Source organism: Ursus americanus, chromosome 9 (genome assembly GCF_024610735.1).
Source record: "Ursus americanus isolate L20-20 chromosome 9, mUrsAme1.1.p, whole genome shotgun sequence".
Classification (NCBI taxonomy): Eukaryota; Metazoa; Chordata; class Mammalia; order Carnivora; family Ursidae; genus Ursus; species Ursus americanus.
The window spans coordinates 69,990,358-70,012,685 of NC_142135.1; the positions used below are offsets into that span (position 1 = coordinate 69,990,358).

At 39.9% G+C, this 22,328-nt stretch overlaps 1 protein-coding gene across 1 annotated transcript; it reads left to right on the forward strand.

Moving 5' to 3' along the window:
• The first annotated feature begins 1,463 nt into the window (after window positions 1-1,463).
• Window positions 1,464-11,163, forward strand: CYP7A1 (cytochrome P450 family 7 subfamily A member 1). Its single transcript, XM_045789154.2, has 6 exons — window positions 1,464-1,641; window positions 3,326-3,566; window positions 4,463-5,040; window positions 6,700-6,830; window positions 8,197-8,372; window positions 9,184-11,163. The coding sequence occupies exons 1-6, from the start codon at window positions 1,562-1,564 to the stop codon at window positions 9,481-9,483; spliced, it is 1,506 nt and encodes a 501-aa protein (XP_045645110.1). The 5' UTR covers window positions 1,464-1,561; the 3' UTR covers window positions 9,484-11,163.
• The last annotated feature ends 11,165 nt before the right edge of the window (window positions 11,164-22,328 follow it).

A 22,328-nucleotide genomic window follows, 5' to 3' on the forward strand; every position in this document is an offset into this window, starting at 1 on the left:
CCTGGGCTTTATTGTCTTCCTTGGTGATCTTAGAAGGTCTTTTGGCTTTAAATACCATCCAAATGCTGAAGACTTGAGATTTCTATTTCTAACCTGGTTTTTCTTCCTTGCTTCAGACTCTTAAGTTCAATGGTCAACTTGACAACACACAGCAATCTACAGAACTAAAGATTGTATTTTGACCCATTGCCCTCCAAAATCTGTCTCTCCTGACTCTAAAGCATTGCTGTATATGAGCTAGTTCTTGTCTACATCAAGCTCTTGTCTTTATACCTTAACGAAGTTTCCCCTTATTGCCTCTGCTCTGATCTATCTTACTTTCCTTCTGGTTCTTAGACACACCAAGTTCATCCTTGACTCAGGCCATTTGCTCATGGTGTTCCCTCTTCCTAGAATTCTCTTCCTTCTGATTTTCACTTGATTAATCATTCCTTGTCATTCGGATCTTAAATGTCCCCTCCTCAGACAGCCCTTGCCTGAATACCATATCTAAGTTGCTCTCATCCCCAATACTCTCTACACCATGTTTTATTTTATTCATAACCCTTATATTTTAATATCTGTCTCTTTATTGAAATAGAGTCTCCATTAGAGTAGGAAATCTGTCCATTTTGTTAACACTTATAACCAGAATACCTTTAAAGAATTCTTGGCACACAATAGATGCTCAAGTACTATATATGTGTACATTGAAATAAAATTTAGAAAGATACATACCATACACTTAACAGTTGTTGCTTCTGAGTGGGCGGTAGTAGGGGAGGTTAATTATAAACTGACTTTCACTTTCTACCAAGATATGTTTCAGTTAGTCTTAAATGATTTGAAATGAAATTGTATTACTTTAACAATTAGAAAAATTAAACATATTTTCAATTAGCAAAGATGGTTGATAAAATTGTGATGCTTAAAATAAACTGTTTAATTGGAAGATGAACTTATGTGGGATACTTTCTTGAGAATGTTAGGTAAGTAATGTGTGACTATATATAGTAAAATGTCTATGATTTTGTAAAAGCACTGAAACATGAAGCAGCAGAAACATTTCACCCAGTTCTCTTTCCTTTGATCTTGACCATGATATCTCTTGTTAATCATTTAAATTGATTTCTTCTTCAAAAGGTAACAAGATTCAACCACGAGTTTGATGATAACATATGCTTATTTTTCTTCAAATTATTATATTTTATGTTGCTATTTGATATGTTCATCATGAACATGTTTATGTTTTGTCTTTTTTATAAGCTTACTAAACTTGCAGTATTAGCTGTTGTTACCAGGTCTGAATGTTAAGTCAGCATCTGTTTGAGAGACCTTCAACTTATCAAGGATTGCAGGTCTCTGATTGTTTTGGAACCTCTTCTGATACCTGTGGACTTAGTTCAAGGCCAGTGATTTTTTTTTTCTAATAGGATGAACAAATGGTTAATTGTTTGCTTTGGTCACTCAAGTGTAGGATCTTACCTTATATAAAAGTCTAGCTGGAGTCTCTGTTCAGTGACATCCTTACCTTTCTAATCAGAGACTGTCTTCCCCAGAAGTTTTGCATTAGAGTTGCAAAATGATGACCGTATCTTTGATCTGGGGGATTGTTGTCGCAGTGTGCTGTTGTTTATGGCTTATTCTTGGAATGAGGAGAAGGTAAGGAAAGTTTTATCTTTAAGCTGCATTTTAGTTCATCCATTTAAAGTTCTTTTACCTTTGTTGTTACATAATAAATTTGGTGTTCTGTACTTACTCTCACTGGCATTTTCTTTTTTAACAAAAAAACTTTAAATTTAAAATATAATTTAAAAGTTTGAAGTGGTATCTTATCACATCTAACAAAAAAGATTGAATGACAGTGTTTCCCTTTTAGTATTGACATACCCGTGGTCATGCAAAAAATGTACAAACTTGTTAAACAAAACGGACAGAAATTTTATAAGGTCTCTGGGTATGTTTCTGGGTGGATATAAAGATGAAGTCTGGATTAGGAAAGATGTAAGTGGTAAGTGGGATCTGCAATGGAAAGGGTTTCTTTCTAGCATGAGGATTAAATAGATGCTCTGACTAAATGAATGTTCTCTTCTCAGCTAGTTCTTGTGTGCTCAATAGACTCAGCCTAGGTTTGGACAAGAGCACAGGACCTGTATTGGTCATTCTATTACCTTCTTCTCATTAATGATAATCAACTATGGTAAATTGGGCAACTGCTAAATTTAGGTAACATCACTTTGATTTATGTGTCATTTATTTATAACTGGTTCAAGAAGACAAGAAATACAAATAGGGTCACATACATAGCCGTATTTATCTACCTTCTGATTGGCTCAGAGTATTTGGGGGAGGGCTATGTAACTATTTTGTTATGTCAATCTCCAAAAGACAGAATTACCCATAGCATATCTTCAGCTATGTAGATTGCTATGTGTTTCTCTCATTTACAGGTTGTTTTTTGTTGCTGTTGTGTGTGCTTTAAGGTATCCTAATTCAGGTCCGATAATTTCTAGTTTTAGTTAACCTTACTTATCTTTGAACTCATAAAATGAACATAATTATTTTATGCTAAGTTGTTCTGTCAAGAGGGATGGGAGTTTATGTTGGAAAATTAATATTTATATTATTTAATAAAAACATTCAAAATAACATGAAAGACTGTATGTCAACTATGCTTCAATAAAAAAGAGACAACAAATAGCATGAAAGAGTATTAAATCACAATTGGTAATCCTGTCAATTCTCACCTTATTTAATTTCTTTTTATAATAAGCTAATTTCTCAAATGAGATTCTTCTTATCTTCAACAATCATTGTAGAATAATAATATCTTTAAACTATGAAGATTTTAAAAACTTCAATTTTGCCATCTTCTCTGCAATTCAGTATTCTACATCTTTAAAGAAAGCGATCAAGTAAAACATTTTGAGAGACTCAGGCAAATGATGTTTAGGAAAAATGTAAACACTAGAATGTAGTTTCATCTGTACTGAGAGGAAGAATCTTGTTAGGCCTTGTTGATCCTTTTATCCTCATCATTGGAAAAAGTGACTGTCACATAGTAGACATTCAATAAATGTTTGTGGAATGCATGGATGGATGGATGGATGGATGGACGGACGGATGGACGGATGGATGGATTTAGCAATCATTTTTACCAACATATCATATTACTAGGTTAATAAAACCCATTATTTTAGTAAAAGAGCAGGACCCCATCAACAAAAGAACGATCTATAACTGTAGGGTTTTTAAGTTTGAAGTCAGTAGTGAAAGTTTAAATCAGGTGTAAGTAAAAAAAGCAATGTGTAATTTCCCATACTTATCATATGTTTGTGTCTTACAGACAAATGGGTGAACCACCTCTGGAGAATGGCTTGATTCCGTACCTGGGATGTGCTCTGAAATTTGGTGCCAATCCTCTTGAGTTCCTGAGAGCAAATCAAAGGAAACATGGTCACGTTTTCACTTGCAGATTGATGGGAAACTATGTCCACTTCATCACAAATCCCCTGTCCTACCAGAAGGTGTTGTGCCATGGAAAATACTTGGATTGGAAAAAGTTTCACTTCGCTACTTCTGCAAAGGTAACCAGTTTCCCATTTATACAGCATTCTGCTTGTTTTCTACTTTTTAGTTTGTCAGTTTACTTAGCCTTTTGCTGTACGTAGACTTAAAAATAGAGATGTTGAGAGATATCCTTCCGTGGAGATTCTTAGAAATATAATGAATTCAATTAGACAGAAGCTTTTGGTAGTAATCATTTCAAAAGTCAAAATAGGTATAGATTTGTCATTCCTTAACCACCTAGAATGAAATAAAAATGAAATATTCTACTGGGGCAGATGGCACGGTATCAGTAAGATGGCTACAAACTCCCTCATGTCAACTACATCTACATAACTCCCAGAGCACATGTGGCGGAAACCTAGCACTGAACAATTGTTTTAGCACACTTATGCCACACAACTGTTTAATTTTGTTAAGCAGCTGATCAGATATTTTGCCATTGTTTAACAATAATCTGAGAGGCTCTTTGAGAGAGAAAGCAACGAGCCAATATTTAGTGAGTCTCTGCAAGGAAATATTAGACACAATCTTGGCTCTAAGTAGACTAAAATCTGGTTACAGTACATGTACGAAAAATAGAGAAGAGAACTGATGCTTGAGACAACTATGGATTAATACCAAGTTAACATGCCAATATATGCAGTAGCATAAGCAAAGTAAGAAATGGACACCTTGTGTGGCTGAGGGAAGTTTCACTGAAGCGCTGGAATTGCAGCTTGGCCTTCCAGGAAGGGTAGGATTTGGCCATTTATTTGGAAAGTGCTACGGAATTGTATGTGCAAAGGCCAATTTCCCTCCTGCCCTGTTTTTAACAAGTAGAGAATTATGAAAGTATCTGATCTGTTTTTCAGCCATTTTCTAGCACTGTGTCAGGTTTAATCTCTTTTTTTTCACACATTTCGTTTACCATCAGGCATTTGGGCACAGAAGTATTGACCCGAGTGATGGAAATACCACTGATAATATAAGTAAAACTTTCGTCAAAACCCTGCAGGGTGATGGCTTGAATTCCCTCACAGAAGCCATGATGGAGAACCTCCAACTTGTCATGAGACGTCCGCTGGTATCTAAATCAAAGATGCCTGCCTGGGTGACAGAAGGGATGTATTCATTCTGCTACCGAGTGATGTTTGAAGCTGGGTATTTAACTCTCTTTGGCAAAGATCTTACAGGGCAAGATGCACAAAAAAGACTCATTTTGAATAACCTTGACCACTTCAAGGAATTTGACAAGATCTTTCCGGCTCTGGTAGCAGGCCTCCCCATTCATGTGTTCAAGACCGCACACCACGCTAGGGAAAAACTGGCAGAGGGCTTGAGGCATGAGAACCTCGGAAAGAGAGACCACATCTCGGAACTGGTCAGGTTTCTGAATGACATGCTTTCCACCTTAGATGACACGGATAAGGCTAAGACACACCTCGCTATCCTCTGGGCGTCACAAGCAAACACAATCCCGGCAACTTTCTGGAGCTTATTTCAAATGATTAGGTAACTAGCAATTTATCCATTTATTTCTTTATTTTAATTGAAAGTAGAAAAGCTACTATTTTAACTAAAAAAAAAGAGTCATGGTATTTTCTCATGTTATCAATCAAGAATGTGATATTTACTTTGTAAGTGTTTAACATGTATCGGTTCATTCAATCCTCACAAAACCATAAGCAACCATGCCTGGTACACACATCTTGTGGAAGCAGAGACCTTTCCAGGGGGAAAGAATGCACTGCATAGGGTCCGTTCAGGCTGCCTGGGCCCAGACAACCTCAGGCTGTTCCTCATGACATCTACTTGATGAATTCTGTCTTCATAATCATAAAAATGTATTAAATGATTCTGACTTGGGGACAGTGAGAGGGCAGTGCTTATGCCTTAGTTCTTTGTGTATTAACAGTTTGTTTCCACCCCATTAGTAATTTCTGTCTTAGCTACGGAGCTATCCTACTGCTTATTATTGATGGGCTTTGGCTAAATTTTGCCTTTTAAATGTATATAACAGAAACATTATATGTAACATATACTTTACATAACATGATTTTGTTCCAAAGTGTCAGTCTTTTGGAAATTTGATATTCAAATAGTTTACAGGATTATTCTGGTTAAATTGGGAGTTTAGTTCATATGGACACAAAATGACTATTCTGTAGCATTGGGAATGCCAAATTTCCACTGATGGCTGATAATTTTATGTTTTTAATTTAAAAAACTTTTAGGGGCACCAGGGTGGCTCATTTGGTAAAGCATCAGACTCTAGATTTCAGTTCAGGTCATGATCTCAGGGTTGTGAGATCACATCAGGCTCTGCCCTGGGCACGAAGGCTGCTCAAGAGTCTTCCTCTGCCCCACCCTCTCACGCATGCATGTGTGTACGTGCGCTCTCTCTCTCTCTCTCAAAAAAAAAATTGGAAACAATTTCAGATATAAAAACCCATTACTAACCTGTCTCAAATGTTAAATGTCTTCCCAAGTTTTTACTTGAGGGAACTCCGTCCAAAATAAATTCATATATTTTCAGTAAGGTTACAACATCAATGTAATATCATAAAGGTAATCCTAGCCATTTTATGACAGTCACACATATACTTACCAAACATTTCTGAGACTCAGTTTACTGCAAGCGTGTTATATAGATCCCTCCCCATGGCACTAAGGATCCAGTAAATCTCCATGCACTGAAAGGACCTAGCATTCATTTTACAAGTTAAAGTGTTAGAACAGTATAAGAACGGAAAAGCTGTTGTCCTACCTGAAATTGTGGCATGGGTTTTAAGAGTAAATTTTGATATCCATTTGCAATTTAGCTAATATTTTGTAATTGTTATCTCACCTGCAAATTTCCTTCTCAATTGCTATGTATATAACTAATTTGACCATTTAATCCTTATTACAATAATTTATTTATAAAAGTATGGCCAAAGTTTTACTTTTATGTTGCAAGGCCTTTTAAGGCAACAATTATTGCTAATATCCAAGGGCTTTGGCACAGTTACAAAAGGGAATAAAAAGTAATTGGGAATGTCCCTTTTCCACCTTCTCTGGTATCCTGACCACCTAGTTAAAAGAAGTGGAAAACTCCTATCTCTTTGCAGATCTTTGGGTCTAGAAAACATTTATTTCCTGTACATCTTTTCTTTTCTCCACTTTTGCTAGGAGCCCTGAAGCAATGAAAGCAGCTACTGAAGAAGTGAATAAAACACTAGAGAATGCTGGCCAAAAAATCAGCTTTGACGGCAGTCTCATTTGTTTAAATCAAATGCAACTGAATGCCATGCCAGTGCTGGGTATGCTTACTGTGTTACATTTCATTCACTGTGTCCCACAAACAGCAGTTGTCAATATCTGTTATGTACTTGCGTGTAGGCATTAAGCTAAGTGTTTCAAGTGTGTTGTCCCATTTGATCTGCACTGAAATCCTATGACTGGAGAGTAGTTTCTATAGAACAGGTCAGGAAATTGACCCTGAGAGGCTAAGTTCGTACCTGCAGATACAGTGTTAATGTGAGACTCTCGACCCTACCTTCTCAACCGCTTCTCTGCCCTGCCCTCCTCTGTCTCCTTTATTATTATTACCCTTACCACTGATGTTATGACTGATGGGAGCATATTACTCATTTTCATGAAATAAAGGAGGAAAAAGTACCATCAAGACACCACAATTAGCTGCATGGCTTGAGTGATAGGATTGAAGATTATTTTGAGTTTCTTATTTGTGCTTCTTTGTGTTTTACAGAAATACCAAAGTACTCTCTTTTTATAGTGATAAAAAGTTTTCTTTTTGTTTTTGTTATTTTTCTCTTGAGGAAAGAAACCAGTACATGTTGTCAGGGGCAGCAGGTCTTAGTGGAAGGGACATAGACAAGAAGCATAGGTTCTATGCTGGGTCTGCCCCCCACAGATGACCCCAGATATGTCACTTCATTTTGGGGGACTTGCTTTTCTCATTTGTAAAATAAAGGCTAACATGTTGTGATTTTACACACAATCATATGATGACCACCTAAAACATGACCGTTAAAAGGATAGAGGCTGGGAGGTCGGGCTAGACCTTCTCATTGGATCTGCACATTTTAGCTATTTGGAGGGTGGTTCTTTTTGTCCCTTACCCTTTATCAGGCAGTAGGGCATTATCATACACCATCAGGTAGTGTAATCATAAAAATGGGGTCTTAGAAACACTGAACTGAAGCAGCATTAAACGTCTGGAAACATATTTCTATATGAAAATGGTATCAGTATATTAAATCTCAGAAGTAATAAACTGAATAATTCACGTAAAAGTGATTTGCTGATTTTTCCAATTGTATTAGATGTCTAGTGTCATGTAGAAATAAGATTATTTTTCCATAAAATTTTAAAAGTCTAGTTGCCATTGTTAACCAAGAAGATTATATCTTTATGAAATGATTTTCATAAACTCAGATGATCAGATAAAAACTACATTCAGACACAACTGAATCATTGATTACAGCATAGTGGCAACAGAAAAAAAATTGGGGAAAGTTTTATCTGGCCAGCTTCCCCTAGTTTGTTCAGCTTGTGTTATAAGCTGCTAGCAATATTTCAGACTGTATATTATGAGGCCTTTAAAATACTTGATTTCTTCTTCCTTTCCTCCTTCTCCTTGTTTCTTCCTTTAAAAATATTTAGATAGCATCATCAAGGAGTCTCTGAGGCTCTCCAGTGCCTCCCTGAACATCCGGACTGCTAAAGAGGATTTCACTTTGCACCTCCAGGACAGTTCCTACAACATCCGCAAAGATGACATCATAGCTCTGTATCCGCAGTTAATGCATTTGGATCCAGAAATCTACCCAGACCCTTTGGTAAGTTCATCAAAATTCCATATCCAGGTGATGTCTATCCAGATGGAAATAAAGAGGAAATTTACCGGGGTGCCTGGGTGGCTCAGTCAGTTAAACGTTGGACTCAGGTCATGATCTCATGGGTCATGAGATTGAGCCCCCTTGTGTTGGGCTCTGTGCTTGGCTGGGAGACTGCTTAAGATTATGTCTCTCTCTCTCACTCTCTCTCTCTCTTTCTTTTCTGCCCCCTTCATGGGCATGCGTGCTCTCTCTTTAATAAATAAATAAATCTTTAAAAAAATAAAAAGGAAATTTCCCATTGCAGAATTGATTTAACCATTGAAACCAGAGGCATTGTCTTCTTAATTATGTCTAATATTCATAAATTTTGGAAAACCTGGATGAGGGCCTGAATTTTAAAATTCCTGATACTTGTCATCCCATCATCTCTGCTAGATTATGTTTGCAATCATGATAATAAAGCTGCTGCCTTCCTTTTTTCTTAACAACTGCCTGCTCCCAAATCCAGGGAATTAGAGTCTAATATACTGGCTCTTCGAGTTTCTAATCTGAACTTTTCCTTCTTGTTCTGCCTAATGGAGGAACTAGTCACCCAGGCAGGATGGAAGGTATAATAAAACTTTTTCTGTTCCACTCAGTTCTTGTTAAACTCTTATTCCTTATTACTTTCTGAGTCAAGTTGGTGAATTTGCTAAATTACTGATAGATTGGATTAAAAAAGAAAATTACTCTTTGGAGCATCCCCGTCAAAAAACAGATAAATTCCTTTAACTCTGCTTATAGATTTGTTTTCTTTGTATTTTTATTGCAGACCTTTAAATATGATCGATACCTTGATGAAAACGGGAAGACAAAGACCACGTTCTATAGTAATGGAATCAAGTTAAAGTATTACTACATGCCCTTTGGGTCAGGAGCAACAATATGTCCAGGAAGAATATTTGCTGTCCAGGAAATCAAGCAGTTTTTGATTCTGATGCTTTCCTATTTTGAACTGGAGCTTGTGGAGAGCCAGGTTAAATGTCCCCCTTTGGACCAGTCCCGTGCAGGCTTGGGCATTTTACCACCATTAAATGATATTGAGTTTAAATATAAATTCAAACATTTGTGAACATATGGTTGGAAGCAGAGGACACGAGATGATGTTACCAGCCTGCAGAACGCCATCTGTCCCTTTGGACAGTCCCTTTGGTGGTGGTGGCACTAAGGGAGGTCCAACTCTGTACACGGATGCTTGCTGAATCTTAACATTTGGGTGACAGTTTCCAGATGTTATCTCAGGCTGCGCTAGTGAAAAAACTTCGTTTCTAGAAGCACAATAATTTGTTTTCATTTGAGTATGTCAGTGAACATTCATCTAGCTAGGCGCTGAAGTTCATTATTTTCAAAGAAAAAGTCTTTTTTTCTTTTTCCAGAATGAAGATATTACGATTGGCAAAAGGTTTTCCCCCCCCTAAGGAAACAGGTTTATCTTTGTAAAAACCACCCAATAATTATGAAAAAGGTACAAATTCACGTTTTAGTGAAACCACATGATTTATTGACTAGATAGGGGATATCTTTTTTTTTCCTTTTTTAAAACATAACCCTTTTATTGTCCAGCACCTGTGACAGTTTCATGTTTCTCTATAAAGACGGCAGGAAGTTTAGAGCATTATTAGCCCTTTTAAAGAGGCAAAGGAGTGGGTAGGCACAGCCAGAAGTCCGTGACTATCGTACCACGTGGAAATGTGCTGTTAGTACAACCAAGCCCATACCCGCCATGCTCCCCGCCACAGTCAAATGTAGATTTATATTATAAAAGATATATGAAATGATTTTATCACGCTCTTTAATCAAAAGGAAATGTTTTTCACCTTTCCCTATAGGCAGTATTTAGGACTTTTAAAATGATGATCTTGATGTCCTGAAAATACTAAAGGTGGTTTTAATATTTGCTCTTTATGCTTTAATGTATTTTTGCTGGAAACCCTAATGTCTATGTCAGGCTTCAACTATCTTATCTATATTTTTATTAGATTCCATATTAAAAAGATTTTTTTCAAAGAAGGCAGTTTTTCTGGTACTACTAACCATCTATCAGTGAAGAGAATGTAGCTTTCCTATGTTATCTTTTAAGATGAAAATGACAATTTGAAAGTCTTGGATGTGAAACATACAAAGAGTTCGTTAAATGTAGCTAGACATTGTGTTTTATTTAAATATTTTTTACCTTTAAATGACTTGTAGTTGAAGGAAAAATAATTGAAGGCTAGATAGTAGTGTTTAACTACTGTGTACAACAGTGCTTTGGTAAAATATTTTAAATATTGGAGTTATCAGCTATACTATTTTTACTGATATTTCTGTATGTATATATTTTTTTGAAAGAGAGAGAGTGGGCACGCGTAGGGATTGGGGTGAGGAGCAGAGGGAGAGGGAGAGAATCTCAAGCAGCCTCCACATCCAGTGTGGAGCCTGATGCGGGGCTTGATCTCATGACCCTGAGATCACGACCTGAGCCGCAATCAGGAGTCCGACTGTTGACTGAGCCACGCAGGCGCCCCTTATGTATGTATTTATATGTAAATTATATTTCCCTTTTTTCTTATATACAAATACTAAGAAAATATTGTAACATTTGATAATTTTGAAATGATTCACCTTTCAGAAATAAAAGTGTGTATGTGTGTAATTTTAAGTTCTTAACTCTTCAGAATGTTTAAAACATTCACCTAGTGACAAGCTGCAACAGTTTTGTTCATTATTCATCTCTTAGAAAAAATAAAATATTCATTCACTCAAAAATCTCCTCCGTACTTCATACAAGTCATTGAAGATTTTTAATCTTGCTATTTAATATTACCGTGGCATTATCTCTTATGTAGATTACTTTATATATTAAGAAAATTAAACTTATTTAGATATGGTGCAAGATGAACAAAATTCTGTTTTATAGCAAATTGTTTTCAACTAAATTTCTAATTGCAGATCCCTAATATATTTTATAACATGGTGGACAGGTCTATACATCTTTCCATGTCTTTATTCTTGTAGAGTGGGGATTGGTAATTGATACAACTGGGGGGCCAAAGGTGCCTCTCCATCTGTTTTTTATATGGATTGAAAGCTAAGAATGGTTTTTACATCTTCAAAGAGTTGCGAGAAAATCAAAACAATATTTCATGACGTGAAAATTACATGAAATTCAGATTTTCCCCATCCACAAGTGAAGCTTTATGGGGACACGAGACAGTGCATTTGTGTTCGAGTCTGGGGCCACTCTTGGAATGTCTTTGCAGAGCTGAGTAGTTGCAACAGAGACCATGTGATTGTAAAGCTTCAAATATGTATTAGGCTGTAAAGCCTAAAAGAGCTACGTTAATGGCTAAATGTGTTCAGGGTTACTGTGGTCCAGGTCCAAGCTCGAACACTTCCCTTGCACGATCTCATTTGGTCCTCATAAGAGTCCTGTGGGGTGCTTGTTTCTATCACCCCTACATTACAGAGGAGAGAGAGGGAACTCCAGAACGGTTAAGTCACTGACCCAGGGTTATAGTGCTGGCAAATGGCAGAGTATTGGAATCCAAGTTTTTCCTACTCCAGAGCCAGCATTTTTTCACTTTGTGGCAAGTCCAAGTGACAGGCTGTCTTCTTAAACTCAGGTCATTGAGGGAAGGCCACAGTAAACAAATTCCATGATGTCATTTCTGTCCTGAAATCTCCACTGTTTGGGAGCGTCACCTGGCCATGCTCAGCTGGTCCGGGGTGGCCAGGATGCCGGGGACCCCACCTTGCAGTGACTCCAACCAGGAGCCTGGGAGGAGCTACTGTGAAATCACGTTCAGTGTCGCCGCCTTAAAGGATGCTGCCCTCCACGCTGGAACACACTGCTTTGTCTCGCCAATAGCTTGTGCTTGTTCACTGCGGAGTCTCAGGTTCCTCCGAGGATCAGCGTTAGACATTTTTGAGGTGGTTGGGATTAAGGCTTCTGTCATCATCTCATTAATAGGTCACTGAATGCCAATCTCGTACTCACCAGCCCCTTCTCCACATCACCTTGACCGATCCCATTTCAGAGGCTTAGACGTAGAAAGTGACACAAGGACAACAACCCTGATGTTTCACAGAGCATCACGGACTATTCAGATTCTTCTAGTCTCAGCTCTCCTTTTTGTTAGAAACTGGCATCTGGTAGAAGCGAAGTGATTTTGTTAAAAAGGCTGCACAGCAAGGTATATGGCAGGCCTGGTTCTGGAAGTATCCTGTTTGCACAGCAAATACCGTAGTCACTGAATTAACCGGTATACATTGAACATTAAGGACCTCGCTCTCCAAACTAGAAGCATTAGTTTCATAGACTCCACAGAGCCCATTTCTTTATCTATAGGGATATACATGAAAAAAAAATAGAAAAATTTAAAACATTCATAAACTTTAACATTACTATATTTTTACAAAATTCCCATCTTTATTTGAAGAAAGTATATAATGTCTGGTATCCTCAACTCCATTTGCTGAGGAACCACTGGCCAGTGAAAGTTATCCAGCAATCTGCTGTCAAGTTAATTGGAAGGTAGATGCACTGCTTGGCAGTTCTAGAACCAATGTATCATGCATGAAAAGAATGACAGTTTTAAGAATGACAAGTTTGTGTGAGAGAGTTTCTGAGAGAACGGAGAGCTTACGGGAGTAAGGATGACCCCCTCCCTGATATGCTAGTTTGCAAAATTTCAAACACTGAGAAACAGGCTGGAGGAGCACAGCGACCACCCTCCACTCTCATCCAGATCCACCAGCCGGTCACTTGGCCACGTTTGCTTTTACCCAGGAAGCTGGCTTGAAAAGTGATTTTAGTTGGGGTTTTCATTTATAATTGTTATCCCTTTTTAAAAAAGATTTTATTTATTTATTTATTTATTTATTTATTTATTTATTTAAGAGAGAGAAAGAGCACAAGCAGGGGGAGCAGCAGGCAGAGGGAGAGGGAGAAACAGAGTCCCCTCTGAGCAGGGACTGGATCCCAGGACCCTGGGATCATGACCTGAGCCGAAGGCAGATGCTTACCCGACTGCGCCACCCAGGCGTCCCTACAATTATTTTCCTTTCTCAGTTCCCAAGTTAGCATTTGATCTCTGGTTCCTCTGAACCTCTGAGGAGGAGAAAGGGATGAGGGAACCAGGCGATCACTGACAGGTATTGATTCTCTTCCCCACTAGTGCCATGTCTATGCATAACCTTGTTTTACTTCTCTGGCAGGAAAAATAGTGAAATTCACTTAAACTCCCCTGGAAACAGAAATTGCTTTTTTGAACATAAAAAAATATATACATGTGCAGAAATCTGGAAGGAGACTATTTTTCTTCAGAAGGTTCCTTAAAGGGTGCTGCTGAGAATATGGCCAGGGAGGAGGTCCAGGTATTTCGTGAAGTAGTCGGTACTCCAATAACGTGCGTCTGTGAGGACCATCCCTGCAGAGCGAGGGCAGGTGTCCTGCAGGGGGGATGGGGGTGGTGGGGAGGGGGACTCTGCATGGACACATTTCTCGGAAGTATGGACCTTAGTGCCTGTACTTCATCACTTCTTTGGAGTGATTCCAGGGCATGCCAGCTCCCCAAGAGGGTCACTGTGTTTTCTTCTCCTCTATAGCTCACCAAAGCTCCTAACTGGAGTCTTGCACATAGTAGGAGCTCAAATGTTTGAAGCCGGCGGCAAAGTGAACAATCGAGGTGAATGTGTGTGGAGGCGCTTTGCTCTCGGGGGTCCCTGTTTTTCTTAGTCCAGGCTGCACAAGTTGCAAATGCTTTATATGGCTGCTTTGCTAAGCAGACCTTTTTGCTTCTCTCTATTGATTTCTCACTCTATTACAATATTGGGAAAGAGTTACACACAGAATTGAGAACACACCTGGCCTGAGCTCAGGCCCAGACTGCGTGATAAAGCGGGTTCACTATTTGCTAAGATAAAGCAGAGTGGAGAGGGTCTCAGGCCTGCACACCGCTGAGCGGTCTGCCCCAGGATATCAGAGACGGAGAGGCGGCCTGGTAGGGAGTGGCCGACATTGGAAATGCAGCACACGCTGCTACTCTTCAGTGTTCATCAATGTACCTTATACCCTATATTTAGCCTCTATTTTGTTATTCATTGAAGTTTCAGAAATTCGCACCCTGCTGAGGGTCTAGGCCCATTTTTGGTGATCATTAGGCCTTTGCTTGTGGCACAATGAAGTAACGCATTCATTGTATAGTTTTCTAGCGCTGGAGGATGGAGCTGTAATGTCCTGCCACCTCTTAAGATTTCTGCTTATATTATAATGAGGTCAGGCTGTTTGTCTCATAATAATTAAAGCTTATTGCCAAAGAAATAGCATCGAGATGTATGACTTCTTTCAATTCAACCCGGTTTAGATAGAGTCCCAGTTCATAAATAGTATGTTCCAAAGATGCACTGTGAATAGAATATTTAGGACTCAGAACATATTTTATTGAAAAAACTATGTTATAAATGGGATTTAAATTCTCAGAGAAACAAACAAAAGCTAATTTCATCCATAACAGCCATGGGTTTTGAATAATTTTGCAATGCAAAAGGAAAGAGAGGGGAAGTGCTGTTGAAATGTGAATATTCTAAATTGGAAACAGATGTCTTAGCAGAGGATGGAAGATGGGATATGAAGGATCTGAAGAGGTCATCTGGGTACTTTGGAAGGAGGCGCTTTTCCAGGAGATAATTTAGAATCACAGTCTCCAAGTTATGGATACTAACTTATTTTTTAGCTAAGGAAAACAAGAGACAGAAAGTTATTTCTAATTTTACCTCAAAGCTTACCCATTTTATTTACTTCTATTCAGCTGTGTCACTAGTGGTGAGAAGGCAGTGGGAGAAAGCTAATGGCATGTAAAGAGGAATTTGAGAAAAGATGACAGGTCAGTGTATTCGTTCTCGAAGGCTGCCATAACGAAATACCACAGACTGGGGGCGCTTAACCAGTTCTGGAAGCTGGAAGTCAGAGATCGAGATTTTGGCAGGTTTGATTTCTCCTCAGGCCTCTCTCCCTGGCTTGCAGATGGCCATCGTCGACCTGTGTCCTCAGACGGTCTGTCTCCTGGGCATGCACAGCCCTGGTGTCTCTTCCTCTTTTTATAAGGAACCAGTCATATTGGATTAGGGATCCGCCCATATGACCTCATTTAACCTTGATTATCTCCTTAAACTGCCATCTCCAAATACAGTCACCTTCTGAGGAGCTGAGGGTGAGGGCTTCAAGATACAAATTTAGGGGGGACACAATTCAGTCCATACCAGCATGGAAAGTGAGAGAAAGCAAGAAATAAGTTAAAGAGTTGTGTGCAGCCAACGTGAGCAGTGAATAAGGCAGGGTGTACACAGCAGTGCTTGGGAAGAAGAGGGCTGGGAGCTTTGGCATGGGGACACGGAGTGGGGGACAAGGCTCCTGAATCAGCCTGACCTGGCCTTCTGTGCAAATGTGTGTGTGTGTGGGGGAGGGATGACTAAAACACTTCAATTCTCATCCCCATGAATTTTACTTTTTCCTTAGGGGCCCAAAATACCAATGCCATCACACACAGATTCCATGAAGACTTCTCCCATTTTGAATCCCTTAAACAGGAAGTGGTCCAAGATGGCTGTGCAGCCCCAAGTGAGGGCATACTTCCCAGCACCCATTTCTGGCATGGAAATCAGGTAACAATGGCCAAGGGAATGTGTGATCCAACACTAATCAGGGAATTTTCCTACTTTAACACTAGAAGGTCTTCCCGGTGTCTCGCATGGGGATTTCAGAATCATTGCAAAGCAGTGACCCCCAAATGTCTCCCACTCTTTCCTATTCTAAATGCGAGTATTTTCTTGCACTTACTCTACCCCATTTCACTCTGGTTCATCAGTCCAGGGTGTGTCTTTTTAGTTCAGAGAGGTTCTGATGCGATGGGGTCTATGCTAGAGACCCCAGACTTTCAGCTGGAAGGGGACTGACGGCCCTCTAGAGATCCTCCCTTGGGAAGGGGTCAGTGTGTTCTATGAATGAGAAGAACAATGGAATTGTTAGAGGTGGTCAGAGGGTGGATTGTTGCAGAGATAACGCTATGGGTTTTCAAATTCCATCTCATCATTCTCTTCCTACGTACCTGGGATATTACCTGTCCTGGCTTCTCTTGTAGTGGGTTGGGGCCAGGTAACTGGGTTAGTAGAAGGCTAACTGGATGAGGTCACCAGCGCCGTCAGTCACTCCCAGCCTGGCCTTAAGGAAATTTCTTCAAGATGGGCCACTTCTCTTTTCCCTCTCCATGGTAACTGCAGATCACATGTTGGAGGCCAGTAGTGTGATGGACAAGGGCTGCCCGACTCACACTGGGTGTTGCATCAGTGAGAAGTAAATCTGCATTATTATGTGTATGCCACCAAAACATGGGCATATCCCAGCCTTTTCTAATACTGAAACTGCCTCACTGTTGTATGTTTTCCTCCTTGTTTACTTCCTTTCCAACCTCCCTTGACACTTGCTTTCATAAAGCCTTCTTATCTTAAATTCCAGCCAGTCCCACCTGTTAACTCGTTCCAAACAGTCCCCCACAGACCTTATTCTCCAAAGTTTAGAACAACTTCACAAAATGCTGTTCTGAGGTTTTGCTTCTCAGTTCTCAGCTGAGTGTAGCTCTCAGCTACACTCCAGCTCCCCTCAGAATCAAAGCCAACTGAAGGGGTGGCCAGCTAGGCAGGTGCCCTGGTAGCCAACCCATGAGGGCCAATGGAAAACACTGAAATGCAATAACGTGAAGAGAACTGTATTTATCAAAATTCCTCTAATCCTTTGATCAGCTCTTTGTGAAGGGGGCAGGAATGAGACCCCCAAGGAGCACATTCCAGTAATGGCTGGTGTCTGTTCAGCTGCTTTCTAGGGAAAGAGGTGTGCAACCCTGAGACTGGCTGATTGCTCATGATGAGGAAGGAGAGGCTAAGAAGCACCAGCACTTTCTCAGCCCTTTCTCCCATTCCACACCTAGCTCTCCTCTGAGAACATAGGTAATGCCTTGATTTGATCTGATCCTGACCGTTTTTGTTTTGTGGTCAACTTACCCATTTGTTCACTGCAATCCAAGAGTAGGAAAGATAGCATACATATCTACACATGAAGAGGCCTTTCCCCACTCCTATTACCCAGTAGGTAAGCAGGTAATTGTGGGACTAGTAGGGCCACAGAGCAAATCTCCACCTCATCCGGGACCTTGTATTTCCATAACAGGCAGTGGGTCTGTTAGCAGCTAATGATATCAAATATTGTAACTACGCAGAGCCTATAGCATTCCTGCAATGAGCTTGACCCCTGTTGAACTGCTGGACTATTCCAACATGATTTTAGCCTGACACGTGAGAACAAGGCAAGGTGAAATTACGAAGTAAGGCTTATCTTTGGTAGCCCCTTCCTCATTTTCCCGTGTCCATCTTTTATTCGTGAAAGAGTCAAGAGTTGCTGAGTATTCAGGCTGCATAGACACAGTGCCAGGAATGGTAATTTATAGAGACGAAAAGACCCAATCCTGCCCTCAAAGAGTTCAGAGTTGAGCTCAATTGTTTGAGAAGCCCAGACAGATCAAATTCCAATAGCACATATACCTAAGAGTGGATTTAAAGTAATAGGATACTTTTTTTGGGGGGGAGGGGCAGGTATTTAAAATGTAACTTCTAATTTCAGAGCAAACCAACCCCATCCTATATCAGAGGATTTCAAGTGGCAGATGGATGAGGCTGTCTTCGCAAGGTCCTGCAGTCAGGCCTGGAGATAAATGTTCTTTGGAGGCTGGCCCCGTTTCAGGGACATGGTAGTTGCCTCTTCTGACTGCTCACTTACAAAACAAGCTTTTTGCCTTATTCATCAAAATTTTTTGTCCTTATCAACCCTAATGTGCCATATAAATCCAGCAAAGCAACCCTAGGCCTCAGTGCTCCAAACTAATAACTCTCATTGGATGTCTTCCAATGCTGTCTCATGGTGTTTGAAATTTTGGCAGGAGATGTAGGGTCAAACAGTTGTTTGCAAGGTATTCACCTTGGTTACTCTTGGTGAAATGATGTAACCATCGCTCTATCTTTGGTATGTCAACTTTTTTTTTTTTTTTTTTTTAGTAGGCTCCACTCTGGGCATGAACTCACGACCCTAAGATCAAGACCCTGAGATCAAGACCTGAGCTGAGATCAAGAGTCGAATGACTAACCAACTGAACCACTCAGGTTTTTGAAAATCAGCTTTTGAATCTAAAGTCACTTAAGGACAGTGGCAAGGCTGATGGGTAAGAATGTAAAAAACTGAAGCCCTGCCCCCGTAAGGCATGGTTAACACACATGTGCGCACACACACACACACACACACACACACACACACAATTTAAGCAATCTTTTGCATCTTCTATTTAAAAAGAGCAAGAGAAAAGTATTTTCACGTGATGAAAAATGTCCAGACTAGATGGCAAACTAAACATGATCCAAGCCAAAGGACTTTGAGGAGAAACAAGAGAACAACAAAACCAAAAAGATTAACCAGGCCCTTGGTACTCAGAGATGTGTTCTTAAGACCACGTCAACTTACAAATACCACTGCCACGTAGGATTCTTCCATAAAATATGGCTGCCACAAAGCATTAAGATGGTGTTGGGCTGATGTTTAGGTGTCTACGCGCTGGGTAAGTGCCTCGCTCCTGCACACGAGTATCAGTGGGCGTAACCACAGATTACTAGATGTTGCAGGCAGTTCAGGGACCCTCCTGGATGTCCAAAATTGTGATGGTAAATCCTCAAAGGAGGGGACTCTTTCGTGATTATGTGGCAAAGATGGAAGGAACAGGGGCTGATGACTCACTGATCACATACACCCTTGGCCTCTATTGATAAATATGTTAAAGAGTTTATTAGCTCAAATTTATTAATAATATATACAAATTAGATGGACAAGACCATAATAGTCCCTCAGCATTTCTAAGCTAAACTGATAAATATAAAAAAATTTAATGAACCTGAATGAAAATCACTTGATCATTTTGTAGGAATCTAGGGAAAATTTTTGATCAGAATATGTTCATTGTACCTGATGAGAAGACTACATATAGATATCCTGTACACAGACACACATAGATTCATTTACACTCACACACAGATGAAGAAGAAAAAAAAAAAGAAAAAAGAGAGTGAAAAAAAAAAAGACACTGAAAGCCCCAGGTGGGGAAGGCAGGCTGGGTCACCACCTACGGGTGACTCTTCATACTGCCCGAGCTCATGGAGCCCATACCATATGGAGTGATCACTCCTCATTAATCAAATTTGTCTACATAATTCCAGTGAGGTAGGCATGACGAATGGATTTCCTTGAGAGAGGAATTCAATAACGGGAAGCGGTGAAGAAATTTAGAATTTCAGAAAGTGTTGGATAAGTTTAAAAAAAAAATCAATCATGAAATTGTTACAGAAGTAATTCTGCTTAAATAGGAATAAAAAACTTGCTTGGAGTAAGCCATCAACACAGGCTCACAAATAGCCAAGACCCCTGCTAACTATAGGCTTTATTAAGAAAGGCAGATTCTCTTTTAAAAAAAGAAAGAAACGCAAATTCTCATTGTAATATTTTGTATTAGTTAAAATAAACAACAACAATAAAAAAACACGAAAAAAAAACCACCCCAGTGTTGTTTAGCAGTTGTATCATTGCTATATAGCAAATTACCCCCAAACTTAGTAGCTTAAAATAATAAATATTAACTTACAGTTTCTGTGGGCCAGGAGTCCAGACCTCTTAGTGGTGTGCCTGTAGCTCAAGGTCTTTCCCAAGGCTGCAGTTCTCTCAAAGTCGGATTGGGGCTGAGGAATCTGCTGCCAGGCTCCCTCTTGTAGCTGTTGGCAGACTTAGAAATTTGTACTGTTTACCCTGTGGGCTTCTCTACAGGGCTGCTTCATGCCATGGCAGCTGGCTTCCCCCAGGGTGAGTCACCCAAGTGATAGCAAGAGGGAGTGCCCCAAATGGACCCTACCTTTGCTTATATCCTAACCTCAGAAGTAATATCTTGTCACTTCTGCTGTTCTATTTATTAGAAGAAAATAAAAAATTTCAGCTCCCACACAAGGGCATGAATACTAGAAGGCAGGGGTCACTGGGGCCATCTTAGGGGCTGTGTAACACCGTGGCTAGCAGTCTGATTCTGGAACCAAGATACCTGCATTCACTTCTCAGCTTTTCCACTTACTACCTCATGATCTTGATCTCTCTGTGCCTCAACTTCCTCACCTTTAAAAAGGGGATAACACCTTTTTAACATAACGCCTCAGGCGTTATGAGTTGTCAGTGAGTACTTAAAACACTGCATAGCACTAAGTAAGCCTTAGAGAAATTGTGATTATTATTACAAGAGATTGCTTAATGCTCTAGGTTTCAGAATGTTATGGGGGATAAAAAATGAGAACTTTCTGTATTGGTTCACATAGTAGGTAATATATTTGTCATGTGGATTATCCACAGAGGAATAGTACTGAAGGAAAACCAAAATGGCAGAACTATAAATGGCTGCCCAAGCAGAGCATTGTCAGAGTTTCCCTGTCATGGCACAGGGCCTTGGATGGAGAGGGAGATGTTGATGGCACGAACCTAAAATCTCACCATGCAAGTCCCACAAGTTGAAATTCTCGGAACCTGAAGAGCAGCAGGTTTGTCCTGTTTTTGATGGTCCCCTATTTCTCTATTCCTAAGAAGAGGATAGGGGACGGGGAACCTCCTGACTTTGTCCTTCAGAAAAAATACATTTGAGAACTGCCCAAGGTTACAGAATTCCAATCGAACTAAAGTCAAAGTAAACATATCTTTGCAAGTCATTATTGACTTTAGGGTACAGCAATGCCTCCCACCGGCCCTGAAAACCTCGCAATTGCTAGCAAAGAAAACACTCTCATGATTTCACCTGTGAGGATGAAAAGTGTAGGAACAAGGGAAATCAGAGGCCAACCTCCAACTTCTTTTTTTTAAATATTTTTTTATTATATTATGTTAGTCACCATACAGTACATCCCTGGTTTTTGATGTAAAGTTCGATGATTCATTAGTTGCATATAACACCCAGTGCACCATGCAATATGTGCCCTCCTTACTACCCATCACCAGTCTGTCCCATTCCCCCAACCCCCTCCCCTCTGAAGCCCTCAGTTTGTTTCTCAGAGTGCATAGTCTCTCATGCTTCACTCCCCCCTTTGATTACCCCCTTTCTTTATCCTTTTCTTCTCCTACCGATCTTCCTAGTTCTTATGTTCCATAGATGAGAGAAACCACATGATAATTGTCTTTCTCTGCTTGACTTATTTCACTTAGCATTATCTCCTCCAGCAACCTCCAACTTCTTCTTCTTTTTTTTTAAAGATTTTATTTATTTATTTGACAGAGATAGAGACAGCCAGCAAGAGAGGGAACACAAGCAGGAGGAGTGGGAGAGGAAGAAGCAGCTCATAGCAGAGGAGCCTGATGTGGGGCTCGATCCCAGAACGCCGGGATCATGCCCTGAGCCGAAGGCAGACGCTTAACCGCTGTGCCACCCAGGCGCCCCAGCAACCTCCAACTTCTTAATAAGGATCATCACATAAGGCACAGAGGCACATCTCCCAGAACACATCTTTTTCAAGTCATAGCAGGATGAGAATTCCAAAGAGTTTCCAATCCTTCACTCCAACCCCCAACCCATGGGTATATCCAGGAGAATGGATATATAAATCACCTAGAAGTTATTTTAATTAATGAAATTTAGTGATGGGAAATGACATCGGAATTCTGTTGAGATTTTCATAGATCAGACCTCTTGATTTGTTAAGTCAGACTGCACTCTCCAGTGTCGAATTCCATCCAGTATTTTGAACTGAGACTACTACTAATAGTAAAGGTATTGCAATGCTTACTATGGGTTAGACACTGAATTGAGGGCTCTCACGGATTGC